Source organism: Neltuma alba, unplaced genomic scaffold, assembly GCF_004799145.2.
Source record: "Neltuma alba isolate B1F8T4 unplaced genomic scaffold, ASM479914v2 tig00011088_pilon, whole genome shotgun sequence".
NCBI classification, from domain to species: Eukaryota; Viridiplantae; Streptophyta; class Magnoliopsida; order Fabales; family Fabaceae; genus Neltuma; species Neltuma alba.
The window spans coordinates 329,738-352,492 of NW_021635829.1; the positions used below are offsets into that span (position 1 = coordinate 329,738).

Consider the following 22,755-nt stretch of genomic DNA (forward strand, 5'->3'; position numbering starts at 1 on the left):
GCATGAAATACACGAGCCGCCATGCAGCCCGTCGCCGACAACATGCGTTGTGCTGGTGGCCTTTATGCGCCACTACCTCTCAGGTGGTAGTGCCCACGTGTCCAACAGGCGTGCCACGTGGCTACTCTAGGCCAAAAATTTTTTTTTTTTAGTAATTAAACATTTTTTTGCACTAGACTAGATTGGGCTCAGACCAACCCGATCCAGTGGCCAGACCTATGGATCCCTTTTTTTGGGGACTGGACTTGTTTTTTTTTGATAGAAAACCCTTTTTTTTGTTTAAAAGGATTTGGACCGGTTGGGCTTAGTCCAGTTTGGCCCAACCAGTTCCCTCCACCCTTTCTTTTTTAAAAAAATTTTGGGCTAGATCCTACGATCAGGCCCAGTTCAGTCTCCCTCTTTTATTTTGGACTGGACTAGGTTGGGCCCTGGAGGTTGTTTTCAACACTAGACTAGATTGGGCTCAGACCAACCCGATCCAGTGGCCAGACCTATGGATCCCTTTTTTTTGGGGACTGGACTTGTTTTTTTGATAGAAAACCCTTTTTTTTGTTTAAAAGGATTTGGACCGGTTGGGCTTAGTCCAGTTTGGCCCAACCAGTTCCCTCCACCCTTTTCTTTTTAAAAAAATTTTGGGCTAGATCCTACGATCAGGCCCAGTTCAGTCTCCCTCTTTTATTTTGGACTGGACTAGGTTGGGCCCTGGAGGTTGTTTTCAACCTCTAGCCAAGTCGTCTTGACCCTTTTTGTAAGCAAGTCAAGTCCGACGGACCCATCGGACCCAAAAAACTTCTCTTCTCTATATATCCTCTGTCCGACGTCCACATTTCAAGTATTTTATATCGTTTTCTTTGTTTTTTTGTCCTCTATACAATGGGATAGGTTTTGAGGTCCAAAAACTTAATTTTAAGCAAACCCAAAGCAAAAATATAGAACGGTCAAAAAAACTATCCAAAAAGAAAGTGTCATGGAGGCAGAGAAGAATCTAGCATCTCTAATCATAAATATAAGATACAGAACTATGATACTGAAAGTAAAATGAAAGATTTGCATAATATTGTGAAGCAAATCTCATAACCGAACCTTTACTCATGGAGATAAGCATATGAAGCAGTAGAAAAACATACATGGATCACACAATAATGGGTTTTGGGCATACCTGGAGTGTTTCACGCCTTCAGATAGCCATTATGGTATTGAACTCGGATCTGGAGAACAGGAGATACACTCTGGAGGAAGAAAAAGAGAGAACTAGAGGAAGGAGACGCAAGGACCGAAAAGAAGTATGGCCAACTGATCCCTTCAGTTTGTTTCTTAAGTTTACGTTGAAACTGAAAAATTGCCTCCCTTTTGAATTGATTCCCACAGTTATTTAACCGTTCTAAAACAAAAGGGGCAAATTACAGTACTCGACCCGAATGTTTTCTTAATTATATCAGAACCCCAAAGTTAATGGGTTTGGGTCTAATCCACTAAGGGTGGACTGACCCATTTTCTTACAGTGGTAAAGCGATTGCCCGTTGGTTATGAGCAACTCACTGTGGGCTAAAGCCTAGATGGACCGATTAGGCATGGAAATAGGCCGAGCCAAGCCAGGCTTTGGTGAAATAGGCCTGAGCCTATAATGATAACCTAAAACCTAAGCCTGAATGTGGGCTTTTTTTAAGGCTCAAGCCTAAGTCTTTCAAAGGTCTGATTAAGCCTGAAACCTTTTTAAATGCCTACTTATAATGTAGGCCTCTAGAAAAATCTCATGTTGTGGGCCTTAAAGTCCATAAATAGGCTTTGAGCCTACCAAAGCCAAATGTCCGTAGGCTTTTGGGAGGCTTCAAAGTCTATATATTTACAAATTGTATGTTTTAAATAGGCTTAAAGCCTACTTAAAATCTATGTATAATTAAAATAAAATATGATTTTTGTTACAAACAAATAATACTATTAGAATTTAACATGGATAATACAATATATTAAAACATTACAAAATAGTAGCATGAGCATGAAACAGAAATTGAATAACACAATAATATCAATATTAGGATCTCATCTTGTGCTTAAAACCTACACATAATTAAAATAAAACCTAATTTTTAATACAAAAAATCATCTCGCTGGAATTCAATACTAATAACGCAATGTATCAAAATATTATGAGATAACAGTATGACCATGAAATGAAAATTAAACAAATAACATCAACATCAAGGTCTCAATATAATATCCTCTTGTTTAGATGGCTCCTGCATAATAAGCAAATTAATTTAAATTAAATAATTAGTACAACACAAAATCCAACTAACATGATATAAAATAAAAATAAATTATGTAACATTATATTCATGTCTTTCATTTCCTTTTCAACCCATATTTGTGACGAAGCCAGTCCCCTCCACATAAAAGAATTTTAATGGATTCTTCATTCAGTCTAGCATGATATTCATCAATCACTTTTCCCCCAGCACTAAATGTGGACTTCAATGCTACAGTTGAGATAGGGACAGCTAATATATCAGTTGCCATCCTGGATAAAACTTTAAATTTTGTTCTATTGTTCTTCCACCACTCTAAGGCACAAAATGATGAAGAATCAGAAGAAGGAATGTAAGGATCATCAGCAAGATAAGTTTCCAATTTTGATTTTATAGGAGGAACCGAATGCCTTTGATGAATCATGTTCAACATTTGTTGCATTCCTTTATCTTTTTGTTGTACAGTAGTATCTGTCAAGGCAATGCCATCAATATTCACTTCACCAGATGTAGAAGATGACTCTTTCTTACACAATTCCATATACTCAAGATATAACTCCTCTAATGCCTTTTTTACTTTTTCCACATTCTGTGTAGCCTCACTTTCTAGTTTATATATTAGGGGGAAACTTATCTCAATAGCATCAAATTTGATTCTTGGGTCCAAAATACTTGCAATAACCATCAACAAATTGCATTCATCCCAATACTTGTCAAATTTTTCTTTCATAGGTATTGCCATCTCATTCATGAACAAGTCAGGAGAATCTGTTGCCTCATCAATCACTCGTTTCACCCTATGAACCTCAGCAAGATAAAAATTAGCAGTAGGGTATTCACTACCTGAAATGACATGAGTGGTATCATTGAAAACTTTTAACAGGTGAAAAACCTTCTCAATCTTTTCCCAATACTCAGGATCTGGTGCATAAGTATAATATGCTCTTTTTCATTGTAGGCTGAAAAGGCATGCTTGAATTTCATTGTTGTTGTCAACATCAAGAATGTAGAGTTCCACCTTATAGGATAATCAAGAATGAGTTTTCTTTCTTTCAAACCCTTTAACTCTACAACTTCACAAAAAGATTTTAGCTTTGCATATGAAGCATTTATGAATTTGACACTTTCAAGAACTTTATAAATAATATCTTTAATGGTATTTAGGCCATCTTGCACCAACAAATTTAAAATATATGCACAACATCTAACATGAAATAGTTATCCATCCAAAACTAACTTATTGCTTAATGACAAATTTTCCTTCAAATTTCTCAAGCAAGAATCATTATAACTGGCATTATCAACAGAAACTGAGAATATTTTATTCTCAATACCCCATGATCTCAAACATTTAAAAATTGCATTTGCTATATCTACTCTTCATCTCGGAGTAGGCACTTTGATAAAACTCAAAACTCTCTTTTGAAGATTATGCAAAGCATCAACAAAGTGACCAGTAACAACTATGTATTCAGCTACTTGGTGACTTGACTTCCACATGTCTGTTGTAATACTAACCTTGCTCACATTCTTCTATTTTTCAAAATATTCTTTTCAGCCTCATACAATTTGAGACAATCACTTCATGTTGTCTTACGACTGACTTTTCTAAACTTTGGATTTGTATATTCAAAAGCCATGACAGCTGTAACAAAAATTTCTCTCATCTTTTCATTAGAGTATTTACTACCAGGAATAATAAAAGGATTAATTCCTGATTCACTTGATTGGCGAAATGATATGGTGATTTGCTTATTTTGTCGAGAGACAAACAGCTTTCGTTGCAAGCATATTTCTAAATGCCTCTTGAGATTACTAGTATTAGCTCCCCTTCTACTAGTAGCTAGCTTTTTCTTTACAGTACAAGCACATTGCTTTCTTGACTCCATCTGCAAGTTGAACTTCTTCAAAATCTTTCCATACTTCTGAAGTTTTTCTCCACTTCTTAGCGATGATAGATGTTTCTTTACCCGCAGTTGCTACTTGTTGAGAGGTAATATTGTTATTTTCTATTGCATTACTTGAAGGAGATGTAACATGTCTGCTAATTTGTGGTTCAGATTGGGCACTTTGAGGTTGAAGAGGAGTGGATTCAATTGTATTGTTGCCGCTATCCATTTCAAGAACTTATCCTATATAAAAATAATAAAAATACCATATTCCAACAAAATAAACAAATAAATAAAAGAAATAATCAAAACAAAAAAAATAAAAAATCATATTCATGCTTTATTTCTCATCTAAAGAGGCTTATTATTACCAAGCTTGGTATAATAGTTATAAAAGCATGAAAAATAATCTGTTTGTAAACTAGTACCATTTCAAGTGTTCTGCTAAGAAATAAGAAGCTTTATTGTTGCCACTCTCTATATCAAGAAAAAGTGTTCTATTTTTGGGGAAAAAAGTTCCAACGGGTACTCTACTACTCTTCAATCAAATAAAATAATCAAAACATAAATAACTTCTAAATAATATAAGTAAAAATAGAAGAACAAACTAACGTGTGCTAATATAAGAGAACTTTGAAAAAGCAACTCTAAGAGGAGTAGGGGACCACTTTCAATTGTTTGGTTTGTCATCATTCAAATAAAATAATCAACAAAATAAACAAGTTTCAAATAAAGCAAACCAAATCGTAGGGGACCACTTTCTACTTTTTGCTTTCTCTAATAGGTTTGTCTCTATTCATCACCATATATTATATATTCAAAACATGCAGAATGAAGCTTTGATAAAGAGACTTGGAATGCTTACTAAAAAAATATAAAAGTTACTTAAAGTACAAGTGTTACCTATCACAGTGGAGAGAGCAAATAATAGTTAGTGATAGACTGATGATGACTAGTTGAGAAAATGGCAGAAAGTATTTGCAAGATAGATTGAACAAAGCAACGGAGCACGAAGCAATAGATCGACGACTAGGTTTCCAAATTAGGTTGAATTTTCATAGAAAGGAGTCATCAAAATTCCAATGGACAACGTTATTATTGTAATTCACTAATTATAGTTATATCTATACATTAGAAAATAAGAATAAAAAAATAAATATTGTATATATATCAAGGACCAAAAAACTGGACCAGGAACTAAAGTAGTCAAGGCAGTGGGTTAAGAGTCACTGGTCGGACCCTAGTCAAACCAAGGTCAGACTGGTCACAATAAAATAATAAAATTTAATTCACAACATTAAAATGGAACAACATTCATAAGTAATAATCACTGAAGGAAATATAAGAACCTACAAAAGTATTTTAAATGTTTAATTATACAAAATGAACATTAACAAAATACATATCTTCATCAATATGGAAAATCAAAATCATCATTAAGATCATTGGCAGCATAACCTAAAGGAATCAAAAGTAGTAAAATCTGCATAATGTAAGCTCACAGTATAATTAAAATTATAATGCAGAACAATAGCTTCTCCTCTGTACAAAATTAATCTAAAGGATCAAGTCAATCAACAACTATATTATTTGATTTACTTCAGCAACAACACTCTTGATTTATTTCAACAACAACAATCTTAATTTATTTGATTATTTCAACAACAACACTATCCTCTCTTCTCAAATCTGAAATCTCACGACAGCACATAGAGAAGCAGCTCTTTGATCTTAAAAAAAAACAACCCAGCTAAAAAGGAAAGGTGTTGAGCTTACCCACAAGGCTACAACTCAATACCCTGAACCGAAGGTGAACAGTGAAGGCGAAGTAGAGCTGGAAGGTGAACGACGAAGGCGAAGCAAAGTTGCAAAGGTGAACGGCAAAGGCAAAACAGAGCTACGAAGGTGAACGGTGAAGGCGAAGCAGAGCTACGAAGGTGAATAGTGAAGGCGAAGAAGATCGGTGAAGGCGAAGCAATGTGAGCAACGAACAGAGCCACGGAGAAGGGAGTGCCATTGTCAGTGATGAGGTGATGTTATGGATTTTGCTGGGGTTCACAGCAAGAGTCTTTGACTGGGAGAAAGTGGAAGAGATCTTAGTGATTGGGGGGGGAGGACCTCGATGTTCAGAAATAGGGGAGGAGGACCAAAAGCTTGAGATGGGGGCTTGAATGAGGGAGGAAGAAAGAGTTTTGTTTTTTAATGCTCAACGACGTCGTTTTGTGTGGCTAGGTAACCAAAAAAATTAAACCAGGTGAACCGCCCAACCGGTTTTTATCGGTTGGACTGGTTCCCCACCAGTTCACAGTAGGTCTGATTTTTTCTGCAAACCAGACCAGATTGGCAACCAGTTCATCGGTTTTCCAGTTGAACCAGTCGGTCCGGTCCGTTTTTTCCTCCTTGATGTATATCTCATACAAATATAATTATATTTTTTTATGCCTAAATAGGCCAGGCCTGAAGGCTTACAAAGCCAGGCTTTAACAAAATAAGCCTGACCTATTCACACAATGAGTCCTTTAAATAGGCCTTGGCCTAGCCTTTTTAATAAACAGGCTAGGCCTTAACTAGGCCAGGCTGTAGGCCCCCTAATAGGGGCCTGGCATATTTTTACTCCTAGGACCGATCATAAAAAGATCATCTTTTGGTGGGCTTAAATTTAGCCAGCCACCCCACTAAGTGATGGGTTGGCCGATTGGCCATCTAATCTCCATGTTTTTTTATTTTTATTTTTTTTGCATTTTTACATGTATATTTTTAATTTTTAAATTAAATTACAAACTTTTATGGACTAACTTTTTTTTTTATGTTTTCATATAATTATATAATTAAATTAATTTTAAAGCTTGAAATATAAACATATAATTCATTTTTAATAGTTATTTCATTCGTATAAAAATGTTAAATCAATAAGAAAAATAAGAAATCAAATTTAGAATCAACAAAATACAAATTTATATATAAATTGAGTGAAAATAATAAAAAATTTTCCCATTAAAATGAAAATAAAAATTAAAAAATAATTTTAAAAAAGTGCTCTAGCCCATAGTAAGATGTGAGTTGGCAGGTGTGGGTTGAGAATGATCGCATCCAAAACGGTCCTTATTTTTTTCAATCCAAGCACCCACCTTTTGGAGGTTGTGACAAGTTCAACCTATATTACCAGTTCTTAATTTATATAGGTGTTGCCATATTATTAAAGAAGGTTATATATAGAGTGACAAAGTCCAAGTTGACTAGAATGGCAAAATAGACATGAATCTTCTAGTTCTTATTCATGTGAACTGTGGAAGCAAGTCTGAAAACTAAAGAGTCCCTGCAAAGTTAAAATCCTTGTATGGAGAGTTTTATCAAAGGCTTTGCCAAAATTGGTGAACTTGCCAAAAATTTTTTTGCAACGTGGCAGAATTATGTTAATTCTGCTAAAGGAATGCTGAAATTGTTCATCAATTACTTTAGGTGGTTTTTTCTCTTGCGCTCTTGATGAATCACATGTTTCTAATCTTAAATCTTGGCTGTCTTGGAACTTACTTGATGCTGGTTTATCTTCTTAGTATAAACCTTTGTTCAAAAGTGAAATGCCAAATGGATTCCTCCATTAGGTATTGCCTGTTAAAATTAATATTGATTGTGCGTTTTCTCAAGGTGATGGGTTGAGAGCTACTTTCTTTGTGTGGGGTATGTTAACATATGGCTTTTGGAAGGACAAACAAAATTAGTCAGTTCAACTTTTTATAGCTAAGTGCATTTTGCAATGTTTGGTGCCTTTATATATACACAACAGAACCACCTAAATGAAGTTATTTTTTAGTTTAATTATCTTGTCCTTGTTTCTACCTCCAATACTTAATATAAGAGCTAGTTGGACATTTAATATGGTCCTAAATATAATACCCTAATTTATTTTGTCTCTCGTATAAATCTTTTTTTTTCAAAGTAGTCCTTGTAGTAGTTACACATGTTAAATGTTCCATCAAATAGTAGTTTTAGTTAATACATATAATTAGCAAAGATATTTTGGGGAAGATAACAACTATTTGTCACATAATTAACAAAAACATTTTAGAAAAGAAATAACTTATTTATTATAAATAGTGTAAGTAGTTTCTTTAATATTGACAAATTAATTACCTAACTCTTTTATTAACAATAGGAGGTAATAAGTCATAAATAATAGGGAAAGTTTTATTAAAGGACTGCTATAGCAACATAATTTTCATTTACCCCTCAAACAATTCTGAAACTTCACTATAAACTCTTGGAGTCAAAATGAAACTAAATTGAGAAGCAAAAAGACTAGGTTACCCTTAGATTCTGTTTAGTACAAAGCATTGAAAATGAAAGATAGGGATTGAGATTGTAATTGAGAAAGGTCATTAAAATAGTATTTAGCATGAGTAATTGCTTATTACATAGGATTAGCCAAACCCATAAAGGTAGGATTGGCGAATACCACTTTCCCCCATGGTATTCCCTAATCCTATATATATTTGTTTGGCTAATCCCATATAACAAGCAATCTCTTATGATAATCACTCTTTTAATATTTTTTTAATCCCAATCCCAATCCTTATCTCTAATTTTCAATGCTTCCTACCAAATAGGACCTTAATGTTAGAAAAAGAAAAGAAAACAGTTTGCTAGGGCTTTACTTTCACAATCTGATGACAGAATCCAAACTTTAGCTCTATCATCGACGCTGCTCTCACAAGCTGGTAACTAGCGTTCCCCTACGGCTGTCATCAACATTCTCTTAAGATTCTCCATAGACTTAGAGTGTGTTTGGGATCGCGTTAGAAGGCTCCAAACTGACTTATTTCATTCTAAAAGCCACTTTAGACACTTTTGTTCTATTTGGCACAGCGATAGTTTACAAGTTACTTTATTCCCCATCGCAAGATAGAGTAGAAGTTACTTTTTGTTGTGTTTTGTATAGAGCGTCACGATAGAGCATCATTTGACATTTTCACCTACTGTCATTACTGTCTTTCTTTCTTTTTTTTCCTGATTTATACATATTGTTTTGGGAAATATTTGGAAAAAGATAGCCTGGAGAGAGAGAATTAAAAGCTGTCATTTTATTCAATAAAAAAATAAAGGGAGAATCCTAAAAACAAATTGGTGAATTTCAAAAATTCCAAATAAGGAATTACTACAAATATGTGTTGTCATTTACTTTTTGAGTATAGTCATTTCCTTTACGAGTGTGGTAACCAATACTGCTTTAGAATTTTAAAATTCAACAATAATTTTTTTGGGATTTTTCCAAAAATAAATCTGGACATTTAGGCAAAAAAATAAAATAACATAATTAATGAACCTAAAAAAAATGCTTACTGTATTTTATTTTAATTAGTTTTATGATTTAGTTAAATTTTTTTTTTGTAATTTTGTTATTTAATAAAATTAATGCCATTTTCAGTCGTTTATATCCTAACTTACTTTTCAATTAATCTCTAGTTTCTCAAACTGACTTTTTTTACCAAAATCAATCCAAGCATAAATCACATTACACTATCTGACTTTTAACCAATCTAACTTCTGTAAAAGTCAGATTAGAAAAAAGTTACTTCTACCACCGCTAATCCAAACACACCCTTGGATGCTCAATTGTTCTTCTCATTGGTTGTGAGTCAATGGTTGCTAGTGTACACAAGGAAGTCGATAAATTTGAGAAACTAAAAGGTGAGTCTTCAATCTCAATACGGAAAGTCAATTGTTATTAATTGTGTTTTAGATTTAGGATGGAAATGCTTCAATCATTGTTCTCGTTGGTCGTCATCTTCTTGAAATTGGGTCAAAGTTTAGAGCTTTATTTTTTTTTTAATGTTGTTTTGTTCCCTCTTTCTGTTTGGTTATTGAGTATTGTTGGTGTGTGTCTCTGATTTGATTGTAGAAGGCAAACTTATGGAATTTATGAGTGTTGTTGATACTATTCATTGTGATGTATGGTTTTTATGAGTTTGTTGGTGTATGTCTTTGGTTTGAATAGTTGAAATTAAGAAATTTAACAAATGAAGTTAAGAAATTTACACCAAAACTTAGTGCACTAACAAGTAAATGGTAGGAATTTCATGGTTGTTGGAATAACAACTGAGATTAGGTAATTTACAACAATAATTAGCATAGTTATAAGATAACTGAAGTTAGTTAATTCACAACAAGAATTAGTACATTTACATGTTTATTGTAATGGTTACTAGTGTGACAATTGGAGTTAGAAAAGTTACAAGAATTAGTGTATTCACAAGGTAATAGAAGTAATTTTATGTTTATTGGTGTGATAACTGAGATTAGTTAATTCACACCATAAAACTAGTACATTTACATGTTGATTGTAAAAAGTTGATGTTTACTGGCATGACAGCTAAAGTTAGGCAATTTACAACAAATATGAGTGCATTTCAAGTTGATTGTAGCAACTTGATGTTTATTGGTGTAACAATTAAAGTTAAGGAATTTATAACAAGAATTAATGCATTTACAGGTTTATTATAGCAATTTCATGTATGTTCATGTAACAAGTGAAGTTAAGAAATTTACAATAACAATTAGTGCATTTACAAGTTTGGAGATCATGTAACAAGTGAAGTTGCATGCTATAGATTTTTTTTTTTTTTTTAGGTGAGAGTTGCATGCTATAGATTTTGATGTATTGTTTAGTGTACTAATTAAGGACATAATCATATTGTGCAAAGCCTTATGAAGATTATCAACAGTAATATAGAAGTTACTAGATAGAAATAATTCATTTTTGGGAACAAAAGGGGAGATGTATAGGATGGGAGCAATTACAAGAGCTACTGCAAAAGAATGGGAAAAAAATGGATGACACTGACAAGGAGGCATACAAAATAAAGGAGGCACAGTGGGGAGGAGAGAACAAGATCTATAAATTCATATATTTCAATTGAAAATGAGATTTAAGTCACTTCACAATGTGTATAAATTTTTATTAAGGCATTTTGAGTTGGAAAACTTTGTTATTTATTTTGGTGACATGGACTAATTTATGTATAGAGAATTTTTGACATCTCAATTTTATATAATCACTGGATGAAATTGTATAAATTAGAAGTTTGTGAAGCAATCATTAACAATAGCAATACAAGAATTTACAACAGAAACATGATGACTGATAATAAAGATAAGTGTCTCTACAACTAAACTAATACGTTCATAACTAAAAGCATGGGAGCTATTATTGACAATTGGAATATGCCGATTGGCAATTAAAATACATTGATTAACAAGATAAATATGACCATTTACAAGTGCATTAATTAAATTCACAAATGAAATATAATTTACAAGTTTGGAAGCTATCATTCATAATTGGAATATACCAATTTGCAATCACAATATGTCAACTAACAAGACAAATACAATCATTTGTAAGTTTATCGGACTGACTAAATTCACAGGTGGAATATAATTTATAAGTTTAATAGCTATTATTCACAATTGGAATATGCTAATTAGCAATCAAAATATATTAGTTCATAAGAGGAGTACACCCATTTGCAAGTCAAATAAGCTATTTATATCAACATAGATGCATAAGGTGAGATAATTGCTCATACATTTACAAAGGTGCCATTGCATTTTTTGTTAGTTTTTAGTGGTGGAATAGTCTCTGTTCACTGCATATTGAGATAACTCTAAAATGGTTCCCAACTTCTTCTTCCCTTTCTTCAACACACTATTGTTCTTTCTAGTTGTTTAGAAAAATAGTAATTTTGTGCTCTAAAAATTTGTATTTGTGTTGTAAATTCACAAATTTCACTTGTAAATTTATACTCTATTTAATTTTTGGTAGGTAATTGAAATTGACATATTAGTAATTTGTAGTAATAAATGATATATGACCAGTGATAGCAAAAGCAATTATTTTGCATCTTTTATGTCGGAAGGGAATATTTGAATACCTCACTTATTGCCAATTGTAGCTTCACTTATAAATAGCCTTATTTCGGCTGTAAATTTCAGTATCCCTCTTGTAAATACCCTTGCCTTGGTTGTAAATTCTTCTATTTTACTTATGAATGCTAACTCCCTCATTTATTACCAATGGTTGTAAATTCATCACTTTTGTCTAGTACTAGTTGTGAATTCAATTAGTTTAATTGCTAATACCTATGTTTAATTGTAAACTAACTTATCTTTGTTATGACCCAATGTTTATTGTAAATTTCTATCCTCTAATTGTGAATGTGCTTAGTTTAGTTTTGATATATTAGCTTAGTTGTAAAATCCCTTATCGTTGTTGTGAATCATCGTATTTTTGTTGTAATTTTACTTAGTCCAATTATTGGGATGAACAAGTTTGAATAGTCGCTTCACAAGTTTCTAATTTTCACAATCACAACAAATGATTCTATAAAATTGAGATGTCAAAAATTCCATGTGCACAAACTACTTCATATCACTCAAATAAATAACAAAGTACTCCAAATCATAATGTCTTAATACAAATTTTTACACATTGTGAAGTAGCTTAAGCTAGATTTTCAATTGAAACATATAAATCTATAAGTCATCGCTTCCTTTTTCACTATGTCTTCATTTGTTCAAGTAGTTTTGCAATAGTATTTAATTTGACTCACATTTGTGAGTAATAAGCCATCACAACAGCTCTGACCTTAATGAAGTCAGTTGTACCAATGGCACAACAATAAGTGCCATGGTTAGCTTCACATATGTAGAACATTTAAAACTCAAAATAATGCATAACTTCAGTTATTACACCAATAAACATGAAATTGCTACAATCAACTTGTAAATACATTAAGATTTTTGTAAATTGCCTAATTTCGATTGTTATACCTGTAAACATGATTATGCTACCATTACCTTGTAAATATACTAATTGGTGTTGTAAATTGCCTAACTTTACGTGTTACACTAATAAATATGAACTTACTACAATCAACTTGTAAATACAACTAATTCGTAGTGTAAATTTCCTAACTTCACTCGTTACACGAGCAATTAATTTCTTTTACTTTAATTATTAATACCAAGGACATGCCTCAACAATACTCATAAAAACCAAAAATTATAAAACAGAGTATATTACATAAAGCACAAAAAGGCACTGATAATAACATAGCAGTGACTGTAATTACTAACAAGTATTAATGACCAATTGAAAAGAGTGAACAAAATCGAATTGAAAAGTTAAAGTTCCAACCTTAAACCTCAACTCTCTCAACATTCACATAATCCAATAAATTGAAAGTACCCTTTGATTCTTTAAAATCGGTCCAATAGAAATATATGGAGGTAAGAGAAGCTATGGTATTGGTTATCCATGTGCTACAGGTTTCCTTCATAAATTGAGTTTTGTTAAAGAATCACTTTTCCTTGTGGAAAATGCACTTCTAGGGAATGAAACAATGCTTGTGAAAAAAATTAGTAAAGATGGACTTCATATATAGACAATAACTACATCATAGTTCATGCATCTTCATGAAAATAATTGCAATGTCAACATCAATTTGAGAAGGCTACAATGGAACTATATACTCTACATGAAAGGGAGCATACAATATACATACAATGGGCTAATGGCACATTATTGACAAAAATGGGAGACGATCGAGATTTTAATTGACCAAGTGTGAAAAGAATACAGAGAAGAAAAGTGCTCATGAGTATAGAGTAGCAAGAACATTGTGGAGAGACAAGATTTCTAGTGAGAGAACACAAATGAGCATGGAGAACACGAGATAATGCCAACAAATATAACTACAGCGATTATTAGAGAATAGAGAATGCGAATTGAGTATGCTAAGAGAATAGAACATGGAGAACGCGAACCAATTTCTATGCGGTAGAGGAAATTTGTATTCTATCGTGAGACTATAAAAGTAAAGTCCTAGCAGACCTTTTTCTCTTCTTTCTCAAATATTAAGAGTAACCTAATCGTTTTGCTTCTTGATTTAATTTCATTTTGACCCTAAGAGTTTGCAGTAAAGTTTTAGAATTGCTTGGGGTGAATGAAAATTATGTTGCTATCCTTTAATGAAAATTTCCCATGCATATTCATTCTTCGAGTTTTCATGAGACCCATACCATCCTGCTTAATTTTTTCAAAGAAGACTAAATTCATCGGGATCATGATCATAAGCTCACTAAATTGTTCCAAGTCTCGCATGCCTTTTCTTTAATATATTAAAAAAAAATCAAATTTACTATCTTGAAATGTTGGAAGACGTAGAGTGTGCTTGGGGTGGCATTTGTGCCACTCTACAACACACACATGATTTAGAACCATAGTTACATAAAAACAAAAAAAAACACATAGAGACAGGGCAACTTGAAATTGTAGATGGCAATCGTTTTTTGTTTATTGAGATTTGGCCAATCCTATTAAAATCTTTCATTCTCTGTCAAATGTTCTAAATTATGATTCTTTGTAAGTGTAGTTTTCTAGTATTATCATTCTAAGGCAAGTGGCATATATTTTTTAAATAAAAATAATTAATTATAATTAAAAAGAAGTTACATAAAGATTAGAGGTGGAAATTAGGGCCGGCCCTTCAGGGTTGGCGGGCTTAAAAGGGCCGGTCCTCCAGGGCTAAAATTTCAAAAATACTCCAATTTGCTAGGCCCGGCCCTTAAGCTACAAGGCTCAGGGCCGGCCTGCGGGCTTTTGACCCGTTTAAGAAAAAAATACTATTTTTTATATTTATCATATTTTTTATAAAAAATAAAAATAAACCAATGAAATTATTAATAAAAGACATAAATATGAATAAAATTAAGTCACAAATATAAAATATCATCATATATAAATATCCATCAATATCCAAGAACATCTAAAACATTCATTAACAAGATAACAACATCGAAAAGTTTTATCTATAGTGCAATTGTGTAATAAATAAACACTATTATTAATCTTTTGAAAGTTCATCATTACTATAATTAATTACTCTTCTTCATAAGTATGCTTTTATTTCATAACAAAAATATCAAGTTTTTCTTCTTTATAGGAATTTTACTTTTAAATTTTGCAATCTAGTTATTATTTTACTTTAATGTGAGAAACATTATTGTTGAAACTCATGAATTTCTAATTCAAATTATAGAATCACAAGTTATATAAGTATAAAAACACTCTATTATCAAATATATATATAGTTTAAAAATATCAACGTATATAATATAAATCAAATCATTATTAAAGTTCAAATTAACCCATTTTTAAAAAATTTAATTGGATAAATTATTGTCAAAATCTAAATTTAATTTTAAAATGATAATAATAACTCAATATTTGAAATATTATTAACAATATAAAAAATTAATAACATTAGAATTATATAAAAAAATTTAAAAAACAAAAAAATTATAAAAGGGCTTGAATGGGCCGGTCCGCGACCCTCTAGGGCCGGCCCTTTTAAGCCCTCGGCCCTCCAGAGCCAGCCCTCCAGGGCTTATTTCCCATTTGAAGGGAAAAATATCAAGCCCGACCCTCATAATTTCATTGTCTAAACGGGCCGACCTGATGGGCTCGGCCCGTTTTTCCGGCTTTAATAAAGATGATTGCACTTTCCAGGCGGCTTTATCGGACTTTCTTTGCCTTTCTAACCAGCAACAATAGCCATTTATGTGGGTAAGAGTCTATGATGGTGATATGGTTGCATTCACCTTTGGCCCCATTTTAAAATTATTTATAAGCACATTTTATATAAATCGTTATAAAACTTCTCTAACATATTCATTTTATATTTCATAAATTATTTTTAAAAAATTAGAAAAAAAATATTAAAAAATAATTGTTGAAATTTGAAATGACAAAATGATCATGCAAATAACTGAAATCACCAAATGGGCCTGAGGTATCAATTTGGAATTTTGATAATTCGGTATAAAGACTAAAATATCCTTGAACCTCTCTGAACACATGAGCAGGTAGTAACTTTCAATACAAAAGTTGTAATTCACATTACAAATATTGTCATTATCATTATCAGGGTAGTGCAATTGGCTCCAAATACATGTTACTTGGGTTTGAAAGAAATGAGTTGTAAATGGCAATAGCGACATAGTAACTCTGATTACGAAAGTTGTAATTCATATTATAAATATTATCATTATCATTATCTGGTAGTGAAATTGGTTCCAAATACATGTTACTTGGGTTTAAAAGAAACGAGTTACAAACGGCAATAGCGAGATGGTAACTCTCATTAAAAAAGTTGTAATTCACATTACAAATGTTGTTATTATCGTTACCAACTTAGTGAAATTGGTTCCAAATGCATGTTATTTAGGTTTGAAAGAAACAAGTTGCAGATGATAATATCGAGATGGTAACTCTCATTACGAAAATTGTAATTCACATTATAAATGTTGTCATTATCATTACCAGAGTAGTGAAATTGGCTCCAAATACGTGTCAGGGGCATTTTAGTCTTTCTATTGAATTGTCAAAATTCTAGATTCATACCTCATAGCCATTTGGTGATTTCAGTTATTTGCATGCCCATTTTGTTATTTCAAATTTTAACAGTTATTTTTTAGTCATTTTCCCAAAAAATTATTTATAAGTCATTTAAACCAGCTTTTTTGTATTGTTTGGGTTTTGGGCTTTTGGCCCCTTTTTGGTTCATTTGGTCTTTTTTTTTCCCCCTAAACCTTTATGATATTAATTTTTAGTTTATTTTAATAAAATACTACTATTAGTGTACCAAAAAAATACTACTTCTGGCAAATAAAAGAATTAATTCTTATTCTTGTTCATATTATAATTATATCATCAAAACTTTCCGTTCACATGATCATAAATCATGGTGATATCACTATAACTTCTCAAATTTCCATCAATCAATGGGAAATAAATCTCTACAATTTTCTTCCCCATTAATAAAATTCTCTAGTCATCAAAATGAGCCATCGGGATTTGTAATATTAAAATTTGTTCCCTAAACGGTGAGGATATCATATTAGATGACGATGGGATGAGGACGAGAATATCGAAAAGATCAATCTAATCATTTATCAATGATCAAATTAGAAAAACTTTGGCAAAAAAAAAAAAAAGAACATATATCGTGATTTTATTTAATTTAAAAACAGTTATATAGAAACATGCAAGGTGAGAAATAATGAAGTTATATTTTTATCAAATCATGATAATTATATAATTTAATTTTAGAATTAATATATCCATTATTTATCATATTTCTTTTTAATAATTATTATATTTATTTTTAAAAATTAATTATTATATTTTCAATAGTATCTCAAAATTAGATATCCGAATTAATTCATCCCTTCCATTTTTCTTTTCGCCAACGAATTCATCCCTTTCTGTTATATTTTTTCAATCTCCAAAAATAAATACCTATATTAGGTGTGTTTGGGTAATATTAGAAATACTTTTGAAAAACACTTTTTCATAAATCGAGATAAACTCATCTATATATTTACTTGTATACCGTAAAAGCACTTTTAAAATCATAGTTTGGATTCTATCCAAGTATTTTATTAATCTAGATTCTTTCTAAGAAAAACCAAATTATAAGAAGGATGAAATCTTGAAATTGCCTGTAAAAAGCAAAAGAAAAAGAAAAAAGAAAAAGATAGAAATTCTAATAAAATAATTTGATTTATTAATATTAAAATAATTACATTTGTGACCCAAATCTTAAAAATATTACGCTCAAGTTATTACAAATTATTAATTAGTGTTTTTTGAAAAAATTATTGCCAATCATCAGGCCACCTGTTATAATCTTAATTCAGAAGTTTTGAAGATGTCAGAAGGTAAAATATTTGAAGATTTGGGTCATGGGTGTAATTTCTCTTGAAAAAAAATTCCGTTCCGTTACCTCCCTCTTGGACCCACGATCCCGATGGGTGAAGGCCTCCAAGAAGATGAATAGCTTCCAAAAATTCAAATGATTCGTTCGTTCGTGCGAGAAGTACCGAATCATAGCGATGCTTTCATCTTCACGCGTGCATGGAACCACAGAGGATGCGCCACGTGGACAACATTCACCGACTTCCTTGCGCATTGTCCCTAACTCCGTTCTGCTCCCAACACTGCGCGACACAACATCACATCTCTTCCTTTCATCCCATTCATTCTCCTTCGTACTATTTAGAAGGCTTGCTCAGCTGTTCTTGATGCTGTGAACCCTAAAACTGAGATTAGTTCAGATTCTCCTTCTTGTTCGTCCCATTTCGTGATTCGGAGCTCCGATTGAAGGTACGTTTTTTTCTCACTTCTGACCTTTTTCTGGTCTTTGGTTTTGTTTGAGTTGCCTAGACCCTGTTTCGCTTTGTGGGTTTTGATTTTCGGCTTTGTTTGTAGTTTTCTTTCTCATTTCTGGACATCGGCGCTGAAAATAATGCTTTTCTTGTCCAACTTTATTATCTTTTTTTTTTTTTTTATTGTTGTTGACTTTGATTCGTGGTGATCCGATTTTCGCACATGATGCTCAGCAAGTAGTGTCTTTTCCCTGTATTTTGTGTGTGTGTGTGTGTGTGTGTTTTTTTTTTTTTTGTGTTTTTTTTTTGGCCAAAGCGATTTTCTATTTTGTTTGAATGCTTCACGTCATAGAAAATGTATGCTTGGATTGTTGAAGTGGGTTGGTTGGGTTCATTGGGTACTATTTCTGAAGGCTTGGTTATGGTTCTTTTGTGACCAGTGGCTTTCGCATTCCGTGGTTAACTTATTAATGTTCTTCCCTCAACTAAAGTTTCTGGTTGTTGAACATGGGTACCTGATAAATGTACTGTGTTTCTAGCTTTCTGGATGAGTAATTGATCTATTCATTGCGATGATTCGATGCTGATTTCAGAGTATTCACAAGAAAAATGTACAGATGAATTTGCTACAAAGCTGCGGTTTTTCTTACCCTAGCTGCTGAAAATTGTAAACCAAAAATTCTAGATATCAGACGTCAGACACCAGAACTTCTCTTTTTCTTTTATGATAAAATTATTTATTTTTACTAGGTTGCGAATCTGTTCGTTTAACTTTTTTTCCCCCCTTGGATAACTGGGCAACGATTTACCCCTTTTACCTACTTTTTGAGGGCCAGGATAGTTAGTAACTGTTTTCCTTCTTTATTCATGGCTTATGTCAATCTCAAGCTTTTACCCTAGCAATTTAGTTAGTTCTATATCTTAATCAAGAAAATGTTTCAGCATGCTAATTCTGCTGGAACTCAAGTCTGTTATGGCTATTATGTCTTCTTCAATTATCCGAATCATCACTTTGTAATTTTGTTTAATTTTTCCCTCCATTATCGTCTGCCAAGTAAATTTTAGCTCTTTTAGGAGCCCAGACACGACTCCTTTTATTGGTTGTTGTGCATAATATAATTTTATGTGATATGGGTTGTTCGCTTTGGGTGCAGTAATATCAGTACTCAAGATGAGTACTCGTTCTGTTAGGGAGCGTTCTCTCAGAAGTTACCGACGAAGGAAGGCTGGTTTGGATTTGGATCTTAATAGAGCTCCGCCTGGTGAGAACCGGGAGCAAGAGGGACCTTCGATTCCACCAGAACCTCAGTTAGTTCAAGCCGTCCAGCAGCCACAAGTTGTACAGCCTATTGATGTGGAGGCCATCGATGATGATGTAATTGAATGTACAGCAAGTGCTTTTGCTGAAGTATACCTCTCCCTTAGATTCACTGTTGATTTGATGATGTCATTTGTTATTTGATTTTGAGGGCTAGCCTTATTTATGCAATTCTCATTCAATTTAGGCTAAAAACAATTCAAGAAGGAACCGTGGGAGGACTGTAGTTGATGTGGATTTAGGTAACATATTGTTCCATTCCTCTGTCTTTTTCCTGGTAAAATTTTTGTTATCTTCTTCCCTGTGACTTGTGCTGGTTAACTCGTTCCCTTTCATTCATGATTTTTGCAGATTACCGGAGTTGGATAAATGAAAATGCTACCAACAATTGCAGAAGAGATTCTTCAAACCAAACAATTCCTAATTCTGATGTATGTATAAACTTGGAAGGCAGTGGCAGCTCTGAGGTAACAAAATGTTTTAGAACATGTCATGTTTCATACACTAACGCAAAGATCATGGATAACAAGAGGACTCTAAGTCCTTTACCACCAAACAGACACACACACAATACTACATCATACACTTCAAGAACAGAACACAAGATATTTGCTAACTTTTGAGAGGTTGGCCCTCTCAACCCAAAACCACACTCAAAGTTCTCTGCATTCCATGCTCTCAGCTAGGCTTTTTATACACTGCTCTCTCCTGCCCTTCATCATAAACGTCTTAATTTACTCCTTCACCTTTCTATCTTTTTGTATCTTAACTTCTGTGTTCTCTTTTGGACTAATAGTCCTCATTTTCTTCCATTTTGCCATCCCCTATGTCCCAATATGTGTAGAGATATTTATATTATTGAATTTGCTGACTTGAATATCCGTTTTGGCAGTGGGAGAAACCTAAACCTCCAATGGAGCCTGTCTTTAGCTGTCCAATATGTATGGGCCCATTTGTAGAGGAAGTGTCAACAAGGTGTGGTCATATATTCTGTAAGAGTTGCATCAAGGCTGCTATAAATGCTCAGGGTAAATGCCCTACGTGTAGGAAAAAGGTTACTGCAAAAGAGCTCATCAGGGTGTTTCTACCATCAACTAGTTGAAGCAAGGTATGACCATACGCATTGTTTATATAAGTTAGTCGAATTAGTTTCTTTACCTGATTTATAGAGGAAACTAACAAGTACTAAATTCAAAAGATGCAGCTAGTAGTTTCTGGCTTTCTGCCTCATGATTTTGACTGGAAATTGCTTCTTTCTGCTTCCATCAAAGACTGTTTTATGGAAGGAGGCTCAGGAAAAACTTAATTGACTTCCTATATGTGGGTCGTCAAATAGACATGGGGCTTATTAGTGGCGCGGATCTAAAAGGATCAATAAGATGAATAATTTGAGTCATGCTTTCTTTGGATGAGCTAAAATAAAATAGTGGTTCATTTCGTATATCAAATGTCCTCCAAACAAGAAGAAAAATATTAGTTTTTTCAGACCTGAAAAAAGAAAAGAAATGTTAGTTCTTATATTTGGCTCGGACAATTTTCACTTGTCCTTGATGACATTTCTGAAAGTACTTTACTTGGTCAGTGTTTTTTCTGTTGACTAAATGGCATTTTCTTTTGCATTATGGTTCTTCTTACAGACTGGATTTTAGGAGGAGAATCAGGAGTGGAGGAAACCAAACGAAACTTTGGAGGAAGTTGCTGTGCAGTCTTTTTTATGATATTAGACTCTTAGTGGCAGTTGCGTTGGGATCTATTTTATTTTCTGTTCTGCCTTTTGAGTAGTATAATTAACTCACGGGAATCTTGTAGGTTGATATTTAATTTTGGCTCAGTTTTTCTTGAGCATTAGTTCTGTCTCATGTAGTCGTGCCCCCAGAGGATTTATGTATATGATGTTAAAAGACCTCATGATTTATATCATCTACTTGATAAGTGGCACTGTTTGCCAATATGTATGCTGCAGATTTAGTACACTCTGCTCATTCTTGATATGAAGTCTCGAGAAGATTAAGCTTTTTTGGTTTTTGATTTTTGTAAACTCCTGTTTTTTTTTTTTTTTTAAATAAAAGCTAAAATAAATGCCAAAAGGGAACTATCTGATCCATTTTGAGGGAAAAGGGGAGTACTTGAAAGAAAACAAAAAAACCATTTCTTAAATTAAGCCGTTAAGATGGGCCGAAAGAAATAACCTTTGAAATTATTAGAATGATGCAACAATTACCTGAAAGCAATTATACGAACGTCAGCATCGTCCAGCCATTATATTTCAGCAGCTAAAGATACAGAGATTTCTCTTTCACGGTCTCAAAATGGGCTGAGGCTAAAGCTCTGTTTCACCGGCCGCCTCATTCACAGTATGTTCTCTTTAACTATGCTTCCGATCTCGCCCAAACTTCTGAGTACCATATGATTTTTCCAAAATATCTCAGAGGCTAAAGATTTCATCGTCAGAAGTTCTGACTCTGTACTATCCATCCTGTGGAAGGGTCAAAGGAAAAATAAATCGTAATGATCTTCCATTGGATCCCAATAGCCCTGAATCCGGGTTTGTGAGTTTGGCTGTGGATTTTCCTTTACCATGTCATGCATTCTGATTTTCCTTTCCTATTAATTCAGTTCACCCCAAACTGGGACTCAACCCATAAACATTGGCAAAAAATGAAGACTAAATCATAGAACAAGTATCTTTCAAGACCCAAATGGCATTTTGCTCTTCAGATCATTAACCTATAAGCATTCAAGTAGTTGATTCATCTTTTCTCCCTCACTTCACTAACTAGGCAATAACAAATATATCTAAATTGTTAACAATAATCAGATTATTAAATATCATTCTCTTGGATTCTATAGGCAATGCCTGGTTGTTTTCCATTTCTCCATTGCTTGAAGGTGATAAACAAGTGAAGGTTGAGTTGCAAGATTCTGGTAAAAGCAGTGAGGAAAACTACGGAAAAAAGTTGATGCAAATTATGCGAGCAAGTTTTAAGATGCTGCCCGAGGATTTACAAAATCCTTGAATCAGTGAAACAAATGTTTTTTTTTTTTTTTTAATTTTCCAATGACCAAGGAAGGCGTC

The 22,755-nt window shown here is 33.0% G+C and overlaps 2 protein-coding genes across 2 annotated transcripts; one reads left to right on the forward strand and one right to left on the reverse strand.

Annotated features, from left to right (window-relative positions):
* Window positions 1-2,343: 2,343 nt before the first annotated feature.
* LOC114761198 (zinc finger BED domain-containing protein RICESLEEPER 2-like) lies at window positions 2,344-4,364 on the reverse strand. The gene is made up of 2 exons (XM_028950526.1): window positions 4,106-4,364; window positions 2,344-3,089 (listed from the first exon to the last, which is right to left on the reverse strand). Exons 1-2 carry the CDS (start codon window positions 4,362-4,364, stop codon window positions 2,344-2,346), a joined length of 1,005 nt encoding a protein of 334 aa, XP_028806359.1.
* Window positions 4,365-18,126: 13,762 nt separating this feature from the next.
* Window positions 18,127-21,701, forward strand: LOC114761204 (E3 ubiquitin-protein ligase RNF4). Its single transcript, XM_028950533.1, has 6 exons — window positions 18,127-18,359; window positions 19,516-19,769; window positions 19,867-19,921; window positions 20,031-20,146; window positions 20,572-20,787; window positions 21,317-21,701. The coding sequence occupies exons 2-5, from the start codon at window positions 19,533-19,535 to the stop codon at window positions 20,779-20,781; spliced, it is 618 nt and encodes a 205-aa protein (XP_028806366.1). The 5' UTR covers window positions 18,127-18,359; window positions 19,516-19,532; the 3' UTR covers window positions 20,782-20,787; window positions 21,317-21,701.
* The last annotated feature ends 1,054 nt before the right edge of the window (window positions 21,702-22,755 follow it).

Excerpts from the sequence above, each read along its gene's own strand:
- LOC114761198 (XM_028950526.1), bottom strand. The coding sequence starts at position 4,364 with ATGGATAGCGGCAACAATACAATTGAATCCACTCCTCTTCAACCTCAA. Across the intron at positions 3,090-4,105 it reads GAAAGCAATGTGCTTGTACT|GTAGTGAATACCCTACTGCT; the intron begins GTAAAGAAAAAG and ends ATGTCATTTCAG.
- LOC114761204 (XM_028950533.1), top strand. The coding sequence starts at position 19,533 with ATGAGTACTCGTTCTGTTAGGGAGCGTTCTCTCAGAAGTTACCGACGA. Across the intron at positions 19,770-19,866 it reads CAGCAAGTGCTTTTGCTGAA|GCTAAAAACAATTCAAGAAG; the intron begins GTATACCTCTCC and ends CATTCAATTTAG. Across the intron at positions 20,147-20,571 it reads AAGGCAGTGGCAGCTCTGAG|TGGGAGAAACCTAAACCTCC; the intron begins GTAACAAAATGT and ends CCGTTTTGGCAG.